The sequence below is a fragment of the Silene latifolia genome, chromosome X (assembly GCF_048544455.1).
Source record: "Silene latifolia isolate original U9 population chromosome X, ASM4854445v1, whole genome shotgun sequence".
In the NCBI taxonomy this organism is placed as follows: Eukaryota; Viridiplantae; Streptophyta; class Magnoliopsida; order Caryophyllales; family Caryophyllaceae; genus Silene; species Silene latifolia.
The window spans coordinates 329,263,314-329,281,820 of NC_133537.1; the positions used below are offsets into that span (position 1 = coordinate 329,263,314).

Here is an 18,507-nt window from a genome sequence, read left to right on the forward strand (position 1 = left end):
AACAAAAGGGAAAGATGATCAAATGGGTGAAAAATAAGCTTATTTGGATATGAGAGGCTACTTTATTTGAACAAAATTGTCTCAACATGCACATCGACACTTCTACGGTAAGGAATGAGCACCATACTTATGCGTTTTGACATGACATACCACGTAAGGAGAACTACATACTCTCATGACCTAAACGGAACCGGTTTGATGGACCAGCCATATGGAGGCTCTATCCTCACATTTTAGTAGCTATATCGGACCTAGGTCAAGTCTCGGGCCTAATACGGTCTCACAAGGTGGTCGCAACTTGATTGTTAAGCTAGACTTCCGGGTTTTTGCAAGCAAAAACCCTAACAAGTATCATCAAAAGGCACGAGCTATCAAGAGGGAAATGACACGGGCAAAACAAATTATCATCATTGGCAACATATGCCCTCCACATTAAGACTCCCTAAGCAAATATTTACATACGAAATGCAACGTGTATGAATGAAAACTACACATATGAACAAGCTATGTGAATGCAAGAGTGAACACATATATACATGTCTAATCTATATGCATACAAGTTCTAGTCCTAACAACACACCAACAACACACACATATCCAAAACGGTTCCCAAAGGGAACATCCACATCAAATATCCCCTCCTCCTCCATGCTTATATATACAAAAAGAAAAGGAAGGATAAAGGAGAAAGGATTGGAAGAATTTTACCAAGCGTCTTCTCCGATGATTCATGTGTTGCCTATCAAAATGGTTAGGACAAATGTAATATATATAATATAAACAATGCAATATTTTTGAAATTTTTGAAAATTTTCAATTTTTAGGCGTTTTTGTATTTTTCTCAAATTAACAAGCAAATATATACAAATATAAACAATATGCACAAAGTGGATATTTCCCTCCCCACACTTGAAATTTACATTGTCCTCAATGGAACAAAGTATAGGGAGAGAATAGGAAAAATAAATAACATATTTTTGTTGGTTTTGAATTTTTTTTTTTTTTTTTTCAAAAATAAAGAACATGTTTTTGGATTTTTTTAATATTTGAAAATAAATAACATGTTTTTGGTATTTTTAAGATTTTTAAAATTTTCAAGATTTTTATGTAATGAATCCCCTTCCCACACTTAAAACGTGACATTGTCCTCAATGGAACAAATGTAGGGGGGGAACTAAAATGCAAGTAAAGTATAAGTAAGTAAGGGAAGAGAATATATACAATTTGGTGGTTCTTGAGGGACTCCACCAAACCTCTCATCCAAAATTATCTTGCTTGAATCTCCAAGTATCATGATCCATGTCACTCAAGGCACGGAGTAAGCGGTCAAAAACTTTAGCAAAACCCTCAAACAAGCACAAGTAGCACCAAGCTATAGCATACCACAACCAACTTCTTCTCAAGCGATTCTTGTCATTCTTCCTCTCGCCCTTCTTTGTACCATCTTGTGGGCTCTTCATGTTGAAGTGGTAGCTAGGAGGTAGGGGGAGAGGCATCTCATAAACTTCATAGAATGAGGAAATTTCCTCATTGTCATCAAAGGAAGGAGAATGGTAAGGAATAAGAGGTGGAGGAGTCAACTTCTCAACATTGAGGTTCATGATGTTGTCATTTTTATCCCCATTTTCTTGACTCTCCTCTTGAACCGAACCATTTCCATTGAGAGCCGCCTCCAATGCATCAATTTGAGCTTCCCAATCACTTGAAGTGTTATCCAACCAAGGTGTACTTTCAAGAGAGCCTAGACCAAAAGAATCCGGAGAGCTCAAATACAATTCAATCTCATCATCAATTTGGTCTTCAAATTCATCTTTTCTTGTATCATATATATTCTCCCAAATCTTCTTTCACATCAACTCTCAACATAAGATCACCTTCATTTCCCTTCTCATTTGTTGAGAAAGCTTCCAATGGGTCCAAAAATAAAGGCTCTAAATTAGGTTCATCCAAGTTATCTTGCACCATATCCACCCTACAACAAGAGTTGCCCATAGGAGGAGATTTCATGGAATTGTTGAGTTCAAACTCAATCTTCTCATTACCCACTTGGAGTGAGAGTTTTCCACTCTTAACATCTATCATAGCACCTCCCGTGGCCAAGCAAAGCCTACCCAAAATGATTGGCACATGGCTATCTTCGGGCATGTCCACGACAAAGAAGTCGCATGGGATCACAAGTTTTCCAACCTTCAAAGGAACATCTTCAATTACACCCAAGGGATACTTAACCGAACGATCGGCTAGTTGTAGGGAGATCTTTGAAGGCTTCAAATCTTCTAAGTGTAGCTTCTTAAACAAGGAAAGAGGCATTAAGCTAACACTAGCTCCCAAGTCACACAAAGCTCTCTTTATCTTCACCCCTTGGATAGAACAAGGAATAGAAAAGCTTCCCGGGTCTTCAAGTTTTCTAGGAAGTTTGTGAGTGAGGATTGCACTACACTCCCTAGAAAGGTTAACGGATTGTACCCCTTCACTCTTTCTCTTCATAGTCACAAGTTCCTTTAAAAACTTTCCATAGTTAGGGATTTCGGTGATCATGTCAAGAAATGGTATGGTGACATTCATACTCTTCAAAATATCAATGAACTTCTCATATTTCTTCTCAAGCCTTGGCCTTGCAAGCCTTTGTGGAAAGGGAATTGGTTCAACATACTCCCTTAGAGGTGGAGTAGGTTCTTTGACTTTTGATGGAACCGGTTCATCTTCTTTTGGTGGGTCAACCATTTCAACTTCCTTTGATTTTTCCACTTCAACTTCAACTTCAACCGGTGTCTCTTTCATTGATCCACTAGAAACCCTCTTCCTTTTCCACCTTGGAGTCTTCACAACTTCCTCCAATTGCCTTCCACTTCTCAAGAATACCGCATTCATTTGCTTTGGCTTCACCGTGTTACCCGAAAACTTGCCCGAATTTTGAGCCATTTGACTCAATTGTTGTGAAATTTGAGCAACATGAGTTTCCGTGGCCCTTTGAGAAGCTCTAATATCATCATTAACACGACTTTGAAAAGTAATGTGGTTGTCAAGTTTGGAACCGGATTTTTGGTTGGCAATCACCAATTGCTCAAAGGCTTGCTCCCAAGTTGGTTTTTGATTTTGTTGGACTTGAAAATTTTGGATCAAATGACAATTAATTGGGGTATGTCCTTCTTCACCACAAAGTTCACAAGATAACACTTGCCTCGTGTTGGAGTTGGAGGGCTTGTTGGAGTTCAATAATGCTACTTGTTGAGTGAGGTCCTCAAGCATACTCTTCACTTCCACATTGAGCACTGTATTAGAGTCTTTACCTTTACCTTTTCTTGTTCGTCTTTCATTGTTCCAATCCATTGTCCTTGAGGCCATCTCTTCAATCAAATCTTTTGCCTCTTTGTGACCCAAGATATCTAAGGCTCCCTTACCCGAACCCGAATCAAGAAATAGCCTTAGGTCTTGTGTCAAACCTTTGTAAAAATTATTGATCAACTCGGGCTCGGATATGCCATGGTGAAGGCATAACCGTTGGAGTCTCTTGTACCTCTCCCAAGCCTCGTACAAAGTCTCATCTTCCTCTTGAGTGAACCCTTGCAACTCACTCTTTACCTTAGCCATTCTTGAAGGAGGAAAGTATTTTTTCAAGAAGGCCGAGGAGAGCTCACCCCAAGTCTTGAAAGAGTCGGGATCACAATTCTTTAGCCAATCCTTAGCCGCTCCCCTTAGTGATCTAGGGAACAACCTTAGACGGACCGCATCATCGGATATCCCATTCATCTTATACATGTCACAATTGTCAAGAAAATCATTGAGATGGTCATTAGGTTTCTCCAAGGGACCTCCCCAAAATTGGTTATCTTGCACTAGGTTAAGCAAAGCATTCTTAATTTCAAAATTGTTGGCTTGGATCCTAGGCCTTTGAACACTAGAATTCACAATATGCTTTGGGGCCATGTAGTCCCTAATCGGAACCGGTTCACCCATTGTTGTACTTTTCGGATTTTCAAATAGATTCTTAAAAACCACTACACACTCAAGTCATGAATTGATTAGCAAGATAGATGGCACACCAAGGTGTGCAAAGTCAACAATGACTTAGTCTAAACTAGAACAAAACAATTAATATCTAGCCTTTGCTCCCCGGCAACGGCGCCAAAAACTTGATGGTTCAAGTTAAACCTCGCAAGTGAACGATGCGTTGCACTAGTAAGGGTCGAACACGAGGAGCTTGGGAGACTACTAATTGTTTTGATTCTTATGTTTAGCTAAGTCAAGCAATAAATAAGAGATTGATTATCTAGTTAAACTAAACTAAATAACAAGTAAATGGAAATAACTAATGCAAATGCTAAAGGATGAAGGCAAGCTAAAATAATGCGGTTTTACTCAATAAATTGGGGACCTAGGGCGCGACTAAACCACCGACATTCGTAATAAATCAAGAGTTCCTTCAACTAGTTGTTAAGGGGTAAGTGTATTGAGTGGAGACGCCTCTAATTCGCCCACCAACTCCCTCCCGGGCTCATGGTGGGACACTAGTGATACCGAATCAACTCCCTCCCGGGCTCGTGACACGATTTCCCCCGACTCAAGACTCAAGGCTTACCAAAGTGGGCCCACTCCGCTCACCTCTCATCAAGATCAAGGGCTTAAGCCCGCGATAAACTCCCGGTCATCCCTACCCTTCTCCCGAAGGCGAACTTCAAACCGAAAAACAAGGGCACCTCACTTGGGTTCTCCCTCCCGGGCTCAACCCAAGTCGGCACACGACTAAAAAGGGTAAAGCAATCAATCCCAACCTAACCAACTCCCATTGGTGGACAAGGGTCAAAACCGACAATTACTCCCAAATAGAGACACCAATCCAATTCCTTTGTTTAAACCCAAAAAACCCCCTCCTCAACAACTAATTTAATGAACTCAATTAGATAAATTACTCATGTTACGGTCTAATCGCACCCTAGTGAAATTACTACTCACTAATCATGGTTAATTTAGCAAGACAATGAATAAAGATGGATTCTTTATGTATAAACATGATGTGAGATTGGATTCTACAATTAATCATGCAATAATTCTACTAAACTCTAATTGTAGACAAATTAAGCTAAGAAGGATGAAGATTAAACCCAAAAGATACAATCTTTGACACAAGAAACCCAAAGACTCAATCTTTGGGTGAAAACAACAATGGTGAACAAGGAAAAGATGAACAAGAGAGAGAAAAACAACAATCAAACAACAAAGAGAAGAATCCTAACATAAACAACTCAACAAAACTAAAGAGTAAGCAAATGTAAACAAATTAAATTAAAGAGAGAAAGAGAAATTGAAATATACCAACAACAAGAACAATTGAGAAAACAAGGAACTTGGTGAAAGAAAGCTTGAATCTTGTAAATTGTTTGAAGGATTGTCACAAATTACAAGGGTTTTTTCTATTTCTCTCACTAAGAGTTGTTATATGATGATTCTTCCTGAGAAAACTCCAGTTTTTGCTTATATACTAGGTTACAAATCAAGTAAAAATGACTTAAAACAATGTCGTTTAAGCTAATAAGAGTATTGCACGAATCTGGAGATGCGCACTGCCAAGATGAGATACGCACTGTCAGATGCGCACGGTTTGTGCTTTCCTGTAAGAGATGCGCATCTTGAAGATGAGGAAGGCACTGTTGGATGCGCACGGTTTGTGCCTTCCTGTAAGAGATGCGCATCTTGCTTCTGGATAAGCGCTAGACTCAGCCTTTTGTTCTCTTAAGCCTTTTATTCCGTCTTGGGTTGGGCTTGTGGTCATGTGTATCGCATATGGGCCTCCCTCGGCTTAGTGGGTGTAGTATTGCTAAATCATCATCTTTCCTACAAAAAAAAGGATAAACACAACCAAAACCGAAACAAACTTTCAAAAGGACGGGATTTGAGCATTATAGGGAATTAAGACACTGAAATGCACATAAAATACATTCAAGTGAGCTATAAGCAAAGGTTCTTAGGCATAGAAAGAGCGTAAATAACGAAGTTATCACTAAACATGACAAGGCCTGATATATCTTATTCCACTCAGCATTTAAGTCAGTTTTTAGCCCAGCCTAGAGCACCTCATATGCAGGCAGCAGTTCATGTGGTGAGGTGCCTGAAGAAAACAGTCAACTCTGGATTGTTCTATCCTGCTACTTCACCACTCACTATGGTAGCATATAGTGACTCAGACTGGGGTCAATGCGTCTTTTCTGGCAGATCATTGAGTGGATACTGCATTTTTGTTGGAGATTCTTTGGTTTCGTGGAAGACAAAGAAACAAAATACGGTTAGTAAGAGTTCGGCGGAAGCCGAGTACAGAAGTATGTCTTTCACCACTAGTGAGATGGTGTGGGTTGCTAATCTTCTAAGTGATCTGCAAGTACAGGTTCCTAGACCCATTCCACTATATTGTGACAACATTGCAGCACAGCATATTGCGCAAAATCCAATTTTTCACGAAAGAACGAAACATTTGGAGCTCGATAGTCATTACGTCAGGGAGAAATTACAACAGGGGTTTTTAATGACTCGACATGTAAGAACAGGGTTGCAGTTAGCTGATTTGTTAACCAAAGCATTGGGTACACAACTACATGCTTTTTTAAGTAGCAAGCTAGGACTTCAGCATCATAAGCCTTGTCCAGCTTGAAGGGGGGATGTGAACTATAGTTAGTTAAGAGACTATAGTTAGTTAGAGATGGTCAGCTTAAATAGTTGATCACATATAAATAGAAGAGATCAATGTATTGTACGTCATCTTTCTATATTCAATTCATAATTCTATATTACATTCTCTCTCTACATTCTCTCTCTATAACAAACTCATAACAACTTAATAACAAACTACCTCAAGCTACTATGAACAACAATGGAGGATGCCTAGTTTCACACAATGCTCTTGTACAACCAGTTGTGTATAGTATTTGTGCTATTAGTTGGGGGTTGAACTGAAGAATTAATCAAACGTAAGATCTATTCCATGAAACGAAAAGTTCTCGCAAATCACAAATATATTATGAAGTATATCAATGTCAGCTAAATGCTTTCGATTTCAGTAACAAATCATTCCGACAAAGCGATAATGAGTCATCCTCCATATGAGCGACACTGGACCAAGACATATTCAATTATTAGTAGTTTATTACGTCGAACTTCGTAGATTATATGAGTAAGTGAGTAACATTCCATATTATATATGAATATAGCTATTTGGAAAAATTTATAGTCGATTGACTAAGCCAAGAAATTTAGTGTACGGTACCGAAAAATTGAGAATGATACCAACAAAGAACAAATCAATTATAAATGGGCAAATCCTGAACCTTAATACAAAAAAAAAAATCTCTAATTGTACAAATTAATTAATTAAAATCATGAAAAATTGTACTATCAAACTTATCATACCTACTTATCTATTATTTTTCTTATGTATTATAAATTCATGCCGTGCATATTCATGCAAGGCAATTAGCTGCCCTCGGAGATTAAACGGTAGTGTCTCCACAATCGACGTCTCAGTTCACTCTCCATTTCGGCTAAAATCAATGCAAGAGGAGAGATGCGGCTATAAGGGTTTCGACTTACATTGCGACGACACCTTAGGCACTCTGATTCGACTACCTAGGGATGTCGTGCTACATGTCGATGAAATTGACTATGAGAGTGAAGTAGTAATACTCTCCGATCCATATGATCGTTGCCTTCCTCAAAAGTTGTTGGCTCTTGATCTCATCGATACTCCTTTTCGACTAGCTAATGTTTCCTTTTTCTTTTCCAAGAAGTTTTGGCTCTACAATTGCTCGGTACCCAATTACCATGGTTATGATCGAATTGATTGCCTAAGTGGATCAAATTATACTGTAATTAGTGCAAAGTATGATATAATCGACGTCCTTCCTTCGAATGTTTGCAAGTTTCTCAAGAATTTGACTGTTTCCACCCTTTACCCTAGTTCTAGTCTCAACAATATTTCGACAATCGATCTTTCTTGGTCCGGTAAGTAACTTTCATTCTAGGAAAATTCTCATTTAATTTCGAGTGTTTAAGGTTTGACATAATTAAAATTTCCATGTCAAAAGTAGAGTCATAAAAGGTGGTGCTCATGGCCTGAATTCAAATCGTGAATAATTTCACTTTGAATGCTTAAGGTTTGAGCAGATGTCAACTAGGATAGATGATAAAGTCATAAAATGTGGTGATCATGGCCTGAATTCAAATACAGTCAGCATCAAAACGCCCCTTGACCCTTGTGGCTCCTTTTTTAGGAAAAAAAAATGCTTAAGGTTTGAACTAGCCACGATTACGAGTAGAAAAATACTTCCGCCATCCATTTCCAATAATTCTATGCATTTCTATAGGTTTATCAAAATTCTCCACGCATATTTCGAGAAATGTATAGAATTCATGAGAATAGACGTAGTAAGATTTGTGAATATATTTAACTCAAATTAAACTCGGTTTGTAATTTGATAAGAATCAATAGTTTTTTTTAAATCTCTCGTTTAAATTCATTTTTCATTTTTCATTTTTCATTTTTCATTTTTCTACAACATATTAACATGACAGGAGTTAGAGAACCACCAACACCTTCAGATAATTCAAGACATCAACCTTATACATATTATTACAGCCAGCCAGTCGGTCTGATCCTACCAATCACAGGAACGGTAATCGCAGCCATAATCTTTCTATGTTGTTGTTGTCGCTGTCATTGTCGATTTCGCAGAAACGGGCAACCTACTACGTCAACAATGAACAATCAAAGTAGCGTATCAGTCACGACTTCTACACTTGCCGGTCTTGACCAGGTCACGATCGATTCATACCCAGTGATAGTGATTGGTGCGAGTGGACGACTTACCAATCCCGATGACACCACCTGTCCGATATGCCTTTCTGATTACTGCCCACAGGAGACGTTGAAAATACTGCCAGAGTGCAACCACCAATTCCATGCTGATTGTATCGATCAATGGCTTCGTTCTAAAGGTGTTTGTCCCTTTTGTAGGGCGAATACCCCTCGTACTTCTTCCGATCACTAATCCTAATTTTTCACTGTCGCCTCCGTGTATATATAATAACTCATACGCGTACTTAAACAAGGCCATCTTTACAAGATTTACGACTAACAAAAACATGTATAGCGTGAATGTTATGTTAATTTGTACCGTATCTGCCTTGTATTTTTGTGATTGGTCTCATACTGTTACACTGACTTTATTTTCAATCTATCTTGTGCTAGGAAATGTTTTGTTTATATATACACTCAATCATGTTAATTTGAACTAGTATAGATTCCAGGCTAATGCGCGGTATTTTAGATAGAAACATTAAAGAAAATAATAATAAAAATGATATTTAACTCAATTTGAAATTTAATTGTGAATTTATTATAATTAATATTTTGTATTAATCGGTGGAAAAGGGAAAGTTCAGTATAATCGAGATGTAACGAAAATAATATAATAAAAACCCAATTACAGTCAAATTCATTTAGGTGTGAAAATTTTGGAGAACTCTTAATTCTTCTAGTATAAGGGGGAAGACATGGTATCGATCATAATCTTTACAATGTAGCGCTTTCTATTCATCGAGATTTACTCATATAATCTTCATAGTAATTAATAGTTGAATGTGTCTTTTTATATCCCAATATAAGTTACTATTATATAAGCCAGATTTGGTCTAGTGTCGATCATATTGATCGATGATTCGTTATCGGAAATAATTCTTACCCAAATCGGAAATGTTCAGCTGATACTCATATATACATGCACTTCATAATATATTTGTGATTTGCGAGAACATGTCGTCTCATTGAATTAATCTCGGTTTTGATTAATTCTTCAGTTCAACCCTGCAACTAGCATTACCTCTGCTGGCAATTGACTAAGCTCAGATAAATGTCAACAACTATATACTATCGACGAAAAAATGGAATTTAATTGGGCAAAACAAACCAAAAATCATGATCAAAAATTGCACAAAACTAATCATATTCTCTATCTTCTTCGAACTAGTAAATTTGATCAGTGGCGAACCTTGCAACCCAAGTAGTTGCCTTAAAAGCGGGAATTCAATGGCGGTCTCAATTCGATATCCATTCAGAATCAATGATATACAACCCAAGTCCTGTGGAATGCCAGGGTTCGATTTATACTGTGACAATATCCTAGGTACTCTCATTCAACTCCCAAACGACGTCGTTTTGGTGGTTGAAGGTATCTTCTACAACAGGCAAGAGATTTACCTATCAGCTCCAAATTATTATTGTCTTCCAGAAAAATTAATGTCTCTTAATCTCGACAACACTCCTTTCAACCCACATCGGATGACTAAGGATTTTTGGCTGTACAATTGTTCTAATGACAATACTATCTTCGATTATGATCGGATTGATTGCCTTAGTGGATCGGATTATACATTTATTAGCGTCGAGAAGGATATTATGACGAATGGTGGCAGTTCGAACTGCAAGTTTGTGAAGATTCTGCATGTTCCTGTGTCATACTCTTCTATGCAACTCACTGATATTTCCACCATCAATCTTAATTGGGACGGTAAGCGCCTTTTTATTTTTCTGCCTTCGTTTTGTGAGGCGATCATTTATCGGTGTTATTGTCGACAATTTATAACATTTGGCCATCGTGAAAAACTTACTGTTTATATTAGAGTAAATTAAAAATTACTCCCTTTTAAAATTCAGTTTTTTCTAAAATTACTCGTTTACATAATTTTTTTCTAAAATTACTCACTTAATATGTACTTTTATCAAAAATTGCATCAAAACACCAACTTAAGTTACTTATTCCTTTATTTTATGAATTTATTTCCTAAAACATACATAATAAGTCATCTAAATTGAAGTTTTGAAGCAATTTTTGATAAAAGTGGGGAGTAATTTTAGGAAAAATTATATAATCGAGTAATTTTAGAAAACAGGATTTTAGAAGAGAGTAATTTTTAATTTACTGTTTATATTATGTGAAACTAGGAAGTATTGTGCCTTCTCTACCTTCAGGAAAAGACTCGAAATCTGGATTTTCTTCGGTCTCACCAAAACTGGGGTTAGGCCTATGCATCTGTGGATTGGTGATGATAGTTATAATTGGTTGGTGTCGATTTCGAGGGAGCAGAAATGAGCAAGCTACATCAACAATTAGCCCAAACACAATAACTACGACTTCAACTGAAATCACGGGTCTCGATCAAGTCACAATTGAGTCATACCCGGTGGTGATGATTGGCAAGAGCGGTCGGCTTATCAAACCCGACAACAACACTTGCCCGATTTGCCTTTCCGATTATCAACCTTTAGAGACTTTGAAAATTCTGCCAGTGTGTCTTCACCGATTCCATGTCGATTGCATCGATCAGTGGCTTAGCTCTAAAGGCGTTTGTCCCATTTGTCGAAATTCTCCTCCTCGCACCTCCTTACATCATTGAGTAATTTTGGATTTTTCGTATTTGTATCGGCTAACAGTAGTTTAGCAAAGCTGTATATTGTAAGGTATACAATGATCAGTCAACTAATCGAGAATTTACTCCTATAATCTTCATAGTAACAGTTGAATGTGTTAAGGAAGTAAATAATAACGCGCTTATTCCGTCTTAGTTATATCTTGTGTATCTTTGTAAATATAGTTATTGTATTTTCTTATTCTTATTTTGATAGCTTGCTTAGGCTCCATGGTTTAGGGTTTCCGTCTCTTGTATATATATATATCGTCTCATTGTACTCATATTCATTCATTCAATATACAATACAAAACCTTCATCACTGTTGTTTTATTCCTTATATGGTATCAATCGCCTTCGATCCTAAGCATCACACGACTCGATCATGGCTCAACACGCAATCATTCTCCCTAACGCCGCCGAACCAACCACCCCAATCATATTTGTCAATCTCTCTCAATGCTCCAAACTCGCCACCACCAACTATATTCAATGGGCTTTTCAAATTCAATCCTTCCTCGAAGGGTTGGAGTTGTTTCAGTTCATGGACGACACTCACCCCTGCCCGGCCAAAACTATTGTTGTTGACAACAAATCTGAACCCAACCCAACCTACTCCACTTGGTCACGCCAAGATCGACTCCTCTTGGCCGCCCTCGTTGGCACCCTAAACGGCTCAATAGCCCCTCTTGTGTCTCAATCCAAGTCCTCACAAGAAGCCTGGACCATCCTATCCTCAACCTATGCCAACCCCTCTTGGGGTCACATTCTCCAAATCAAAACCCGTCTTGACTCCATCTGTAACACCCCCATACTCCAAGTGCCTTATCAGGACCACTTAAGGCATGAGAATGCTACCATCTCGGTTACCCGAGGCAATGATAATCAAATGGACAATAACGAAACGTACTTAAATAATAATAAAGTTTAAGTGATACAACCAAATCCAAAACTGATAAAAGAAATAAAAATGTTCTCAAAATCCAAACAACTAAAAGTAACTAGCTAGTTCGAGACACAGCGGAAGACTCTAGACCACGTGACACTACTACAGATACAACCTATAACAACGGGTAAAAACCGTTGTAAAATAAAAAAGCGGACGTTGTTAATGCGGCCGTTGTAGAAGGTATTTACAACGGTTTGCTTATTTAGTGAAACCGTTGTCTAAAGTATTCACCACGGTTAAAAGCCGTTGTTGTTGGGTGTTCTCCGTTGTGGAAAGTGTTTCAAAATTTTGGAGGGAATAATATAACAACGGTTGTCGTATGTATAACCGTTGTTGTAACTTTCCCTCCAAAATTATGAAGTCTTTTGACAACGGGTTTATGTTACATACCCGTTGTTGAAATTGTTAGTAACAACGGTTCTTTGTTTAATACCCGTTGTTGTAATTTTACCTCCAAAATTGTGAATACTTTTAACAACGGTTCTTTGATTAAAACCTGTTGTTGAATATTATGCGCGGGTATTTGTAAATGTCATTCACAACGGTGTTAGTTTTATTAACCGTTGTGAAAGGTATTCACAACGGTTTTTTTTAGTAACCGTTTTTATTACGTACACCTAATGTTCTGAAAAATTAAATTTGTTTCATGCCATTCAAAAACCTGCATATATCAAGACACCATATACCAAAGACAAAGATAAATCATAGTGGGTTCATCGAACTCAATAGATTCAATTCAACCACATACAACAATGAAGATCATATATATATATATACATAATTACAAGGAGTTGAATTTACATGAACTAATTAATCATTCCCTAACTTCAACAAAAAAATTACTAATAAGTTGATCTAAACTGTGAGTATAGTATCATGCATTTCTATCTATATATATTCTAAGACGTAGTTGCCCCACATGTCTCTTACCTCGTCTATATCTATACTTGAGTATTGCTCAATCTGTTGGTTGGTTGATTACATCTGCGGAAAAAACAAAGAGAATACATTATGGTATATATAGCGGCAAGCAAGACAACATTAGCAACATCATGGTATATATAGCAGCAATTGCAAGACAACATTAGCTCTAATTTAAAAAAAAGTAATAAACACATGTTTAAATTATTACTAACCCTTTTTGGAATAACGAGATATCTTCGCCTAATAATCTCCAACATGAACCGACAAGCGTAGTATCCACATTGTATGCTATCCGGCTGGCGAGGGCCTATTATTACATAAAAAAAACAGACGAGAGAAGGCTCACATCGGAATCTTGAACTTTAGGTATTGTATTAGTATTAAACACAGATTTTGCACTTAATGTTATTGTATTTGAGCACGTACCCCTGTTATCGTAAAAAAATCGGGGCCAACATCGAATCGTTCGTGGGTTGATCCTCCTCGTTTGCTCTTTTCTTCTTAAAGGCCCTTTTTTAAAAAATAAAAAGGAGGCGAGAAACTAATTTTTTTAGGGGCAAAAATATGAACGAGCTTTTTTCTATAAATAAAAATTGAAAATGTTATTATAAATAAATCAGTATTATAAACTTACATTTTAATCAAGTGCTTAAAAGTCTCGCTTGGTTGATGATGTAAAGAGTCCAACCAGAAAACTTTTTCTTTGTCGGCATGATGGCTGCTAGCACCCAATGAGTCCTACATCAAGAGACATCATCATTATTAACAAGTACATATATTAGTTATGAAAATGCAATTGTAGGGGGAAACGTAATATTAATTTGTTTATTACCCTTTTTCATTATAAACGCCAAAAATCAGCTTCTTGGTTGTCGCCAATTGCTGAGCAATATAATCTACCCGTTGTTCGAACGTGAAATCCGGAATAAATAAAGATAAAACAAAGGGGCACATGAATCCGTATTGATCAGATGGAATATTCTTCTCGGGGATCACTCTGGTTTGCAATATCCTACATTATTACGGTATTAATTCCGGTATTTAAAACACTATCTACCTAGTAGTCAGAATATTAGACTATGAAATTATTTATTAAGAAACTTACTTCATCCAAACAAATATGTGTTGGACATCAATCTGGTCTAGTCCAGCCCATACGGCTAGCAGATCCCATGATATGCATGCTTGGCGCTCAGCCCCTAGAATATCCTCCTCGAGCGGAATAATTATCAGTTGCTCGGAGGCTATGCGATGGCCAGACCTCCTCATACGGTCTCATCATCGTCCCCGTTCTTACTTTTTGCATGTAATCCTTCCCTTTATATTTTGTGGAGTTTATACTCCTAACTTTCACTAGGAAATAATGAGTCTTTGATGTGGTGCTACTACCAAAGCTGACCTACACATGTAGTATAGATAATTAAAATAATAAAAAATCCAAAGGTAACATATCCTAGTTGGAGTAATAAAAATAAAAGCGTACTTAATTAAATACCTCGTCAACTTGCTCTTTCAATGATGAGGTAGTAGTAGCGAGTAAGACGGGGACTTAGGCTTATCGGTCTTTTTGTCCCCTACACAAAATTACCATGCTTTTTATAAATACAGACAAAATATAAATAAAGGGGCGAGGTTAATTTTTAAAAAAATGGAGAAGTTAATTAAATACATACCTCATCAAGTTGTTGTGAAGTCGAGGTTGTTGGCATGTCTGTGGACTTAGGCTTATCCGCCAAAGCCGCCTTTTTTGTTCCCTACAAAAAAAAAATAACATATAAATTTAACATATAAAAACATTCAACAATTAAAAATGTAACACATATATATATATATAAAGGTATTTCTTCTAACCCCAATGCTTTCCATTTGCTCGGGCGGAGGCGGCGGAGATATCTTCGCCAAGTAGATGTGAGTATCAGGCCATTGGATGAAACTTCCAAGCGCATCTCCCAGAATGGTAATGTCGTCCGAATGGGACGGGCGGTGGAAATTTTTCATAGCCTGGATTGATTTGTAGTTATCTCTACTATTCTATGATTCGGCAAAAGTTTTTCGCCATGAACTACGTTTCATTGCTGCTGCGGGTTTGTTTTCTACGAGACCCGGCCAACACGCACGGGTGGCTTTTCGATTCTATTAGGGTCAGCAAGAATAACTGGCCTATTGTTTACGGCCTGAAGAATATACACATACATATACATTATTATATATATCTTTGCAAAAACGCTTCAAACATTCAAAAGATTTTGCAAAAACGCTTTTGTCTCGGGCCGATTTTTGCACAAACTTCAAAGCATTCATATAAATTTAACTAATTAAACACTTCATGCATACCTTCATCGAAAACGGGGAACCGACTTGAAGGGGATGTATCTTTGTTTTCCATCACCGTCTTCTCATCAAGTTGCATCTCCTTTTCGGACCCATTATTTACCTAATAAAATTAACCAATTCAATGGCACCATGTCGAAGTTGGCGGTGAACACACCCCCGATCTTACCCAAAAAAAAAAACAAAAGAAAAATAAGGAAGTATATTAGGTACCTGATCGGCTTTAGTTGTTACAACTCGAGAAGCATTATTAGGTACCGATCTTTCTGAATCTCGTTGACCGATACTTCCTTCTCATGTATTGCCAAGGTAGTAGCGGCCTCTTCACCAATCTGTTGTACCTTATTATTACCCCCTTTAGAAATGACATCCTCCATCATCTTCACTTCTTCTTCGGAAAGCTTACCTCCAAAGCATTCGGCTTTAGTAGTACGGATGCCATTAATCAAGTCGCTTGCCAAGAATGTAATGTGTCGGCAATTTTTATCCCAACAATAACATGTGAATTGAACTTAAATGAAAATAATAGAATAAATGTTACCATGTCGGCGTTCTCGGACTTAGTCTTCCTTTTCTTCTTTATCCGGGCGGTTTTCCCATAATATTTCGTTACTCCAACCTCGTAACGGGACGCCCCTCAAACGACCTGGATGTTCGGGTCGGCCGATCGCTCTAGCAAGAACGTCATTACGACCACTGGGAGTGAATTTCCCTTCTTCTACCTCTTTCACTACTTTATCCTATAATATATTAAATAAACTTCAAATTATATTTGTGACTAAAATAATAAAGTTAGTAATGAACTCGTCTGAATAAAATAATGCTTACTATGTTGGCCAAAACTTCCTGATCATATTTGTCGCGACGACAGTAGGGATCCTTTAGGCGTGTGCCCTTGTTTATAAGTTACATGCCGATCCACCTCTTTCACTCCCTTTGCCACCTACACATTAACATGGTAACATTTATACACGTAAATGTGTATCAATGCAAGTCCAAGTGTGATTAAAAAAATAAAGTCTCACAGGGCAATAATGCATGCTACTTACGAGGTCCTCTTCTATCTTTCTGTAACCGCCTCGAGAACCATAGAATTTCCCCTTCTTGCATGAAATGTTAGCACGATTTCTTTTGCTAACGGCCTTCAAATAATTATATAAAAGCGCAAGTAGATGAGATAATAAAAAGATTATATAAAGGACTCATTAATTAAAAAAATGATAGGTAAATCGTTAAAAGGAGAGGATATTTAACCTGAAACTTCTCAGTAGTTCTCATCTTTTTGAAAAGATCCCATTCTTCCTGCTTGATGGTGGGACACTTGTTTTCCGGTGGGCTCTTACGCATCTCCCCCGTTGCCTTGTCCACATACAACCAATCCCTAGCAACGCCACACTTCCACCGCTGTGGACATCAGCTGCCTTATGCATTAAATACTCATCATGACTTTCATCGGGTATAATAAAGCCTTCCTTTATACGAGCCAAGTATAACTCCGCCAATTTTGGATTCAAACTTTTAACATCCTCTAAATAGATAGGCACAAACTGTCTTGTGCAAGCACCAATCCAATCGGAGAAAAGACCCGCATTTGGACCAAAGAGGGAAACCCTTCTCACTCCATGTTATTTCGAACAGTACTGTTTAGCGGCTATAGCGCAAGGACTTTCTTGCACTTCGTAGCACCCCTCTCACCAGGCTTATTATCACCAGGCTCATTATTCTTTTGACTTCTTTTACGTTTTTCACCCATGATAATCCTAAAAACCAAATATGAATGATATAGCTGGATATGAACAACTTAACAACGTACATGCAGAGTATTATCTAAAACCCTAAACCCTAATAGGAATGAAAACTTAAAACAACAGATTGAGCTTCTAAAATCCTAAACCCGGATAAGAGGAGTAAAGTAGATGATGCGGGATGATAAAGATAACAAAGAAGACGAAAAACAAACAAATGCATGAAAAAAGAAACAAGATGATCGTCTTAAAACCCTAATGACGAAACACAAAATTAAAGTGAACATACTTGTTGATGATGATGATAAAGAGAACGAGCAGGATGATAAGGGAAGGCAACGGAATGCGGGTTTCGGAAAGCGGGCGACGAGAATGTAAAAAGCGAGGAAGAGAGAAGGATTAACACAGGATACCAACGGTTGGAGTAATAATGTTGTGTGTGTTAGTTTGTATATGGCATCTTTGGATGGGTTTCTATATTAGTTTTTTATTAAGACAAACTATTAACAACGGGTGCTCAAAGAAGAACCGTTGTTATATGTTAATAACAACGGGTCAATAAAAGTCAACCGTTGTCAAAAGTTTATTATAACGGGTAACATATACCCGTTGTAATATATTTTCACCAAATTTGCGCCAAAATGAAATACGTCAAAAAAATAATTGACAACGGGTAGAGGTACTACACCCGTTGTTGAAAGTATTAACAACGGGTAATTTAAATATAACCGTTGTTATTGTTGAACCTCTTTTTTTAAAAAAATTATCGTAATTCCATTACGGTCCAAACTGTAACAATACATTATTCAAAGCAATTTCAACACCAAAGCATCCACATCTAATAATAAGATCAAGAAAATAAGACAACTTACACCAGCATGCATGCATATCTTGTATGTGTCGATGAACTATCTCGGGATCGGGGACGTTTCTTGGATGTCATAGTTTCTTCGTTAACCCAAATACCTTCACCATGGTCATCACGCATATAGATGCTTTCAGTGTCCTCATGATCAGTGTCAACATCGTCGAAATAAGATACAGTGGTAGACTGATCCATTCCCTCAAAAACGACTTCCTGATCATCATCATCATTATCGGATGGAC

The 18,507-nt window shown here is 37.5% G+C and overlaps 2 protein-coding genes across 2 annotated transcripts; one reads left to right on the plus strand and one right to left on the minus strand.

Annotated features, from left to right (window-relative positions):
- Positions 1-1,256: 1,256 nt before the first annotated feature.
- On the minus strand, positions 1,257-3,957 carry LOC141620816 (uncharacterized). The gene is made up of 2 exons (XM_074437585.1): positions 1,875-3,957; positions 1,257-1,741 (listed from the first exon to the last, which is right to left on the minus strand). The coding sequence occupies exons 1-2, from the start codon at positions 3,955-3,957 to the stop codon at positions 1,257-1,259; spliced, it is 2,568 nt and encodes an 855-aa protein (XP_074293686.1).
- Positions 3,958-7,538: 3,581 nt separating this feature from the next.
- On the plus strand, positions 7,539-9,035 carry LOC141620817 (RING-H2 finger protein ATL22-like). The gene is made up of 3 exons (XM_074437586.1): positions 7,539-7,989; positions 8,560-8,660; positions 8,802-9,035. Exons 1-3 carry the CDS (start codon positions 7,539-7,541, stop codon positions 9,033-9,035), a joined length of 786 nt encoding a protein of 261 aa, XP_074293687.1.
- The last annotated feature ends 9,472 nt before the right edge of the window (positions 9,036-18,507 follow it).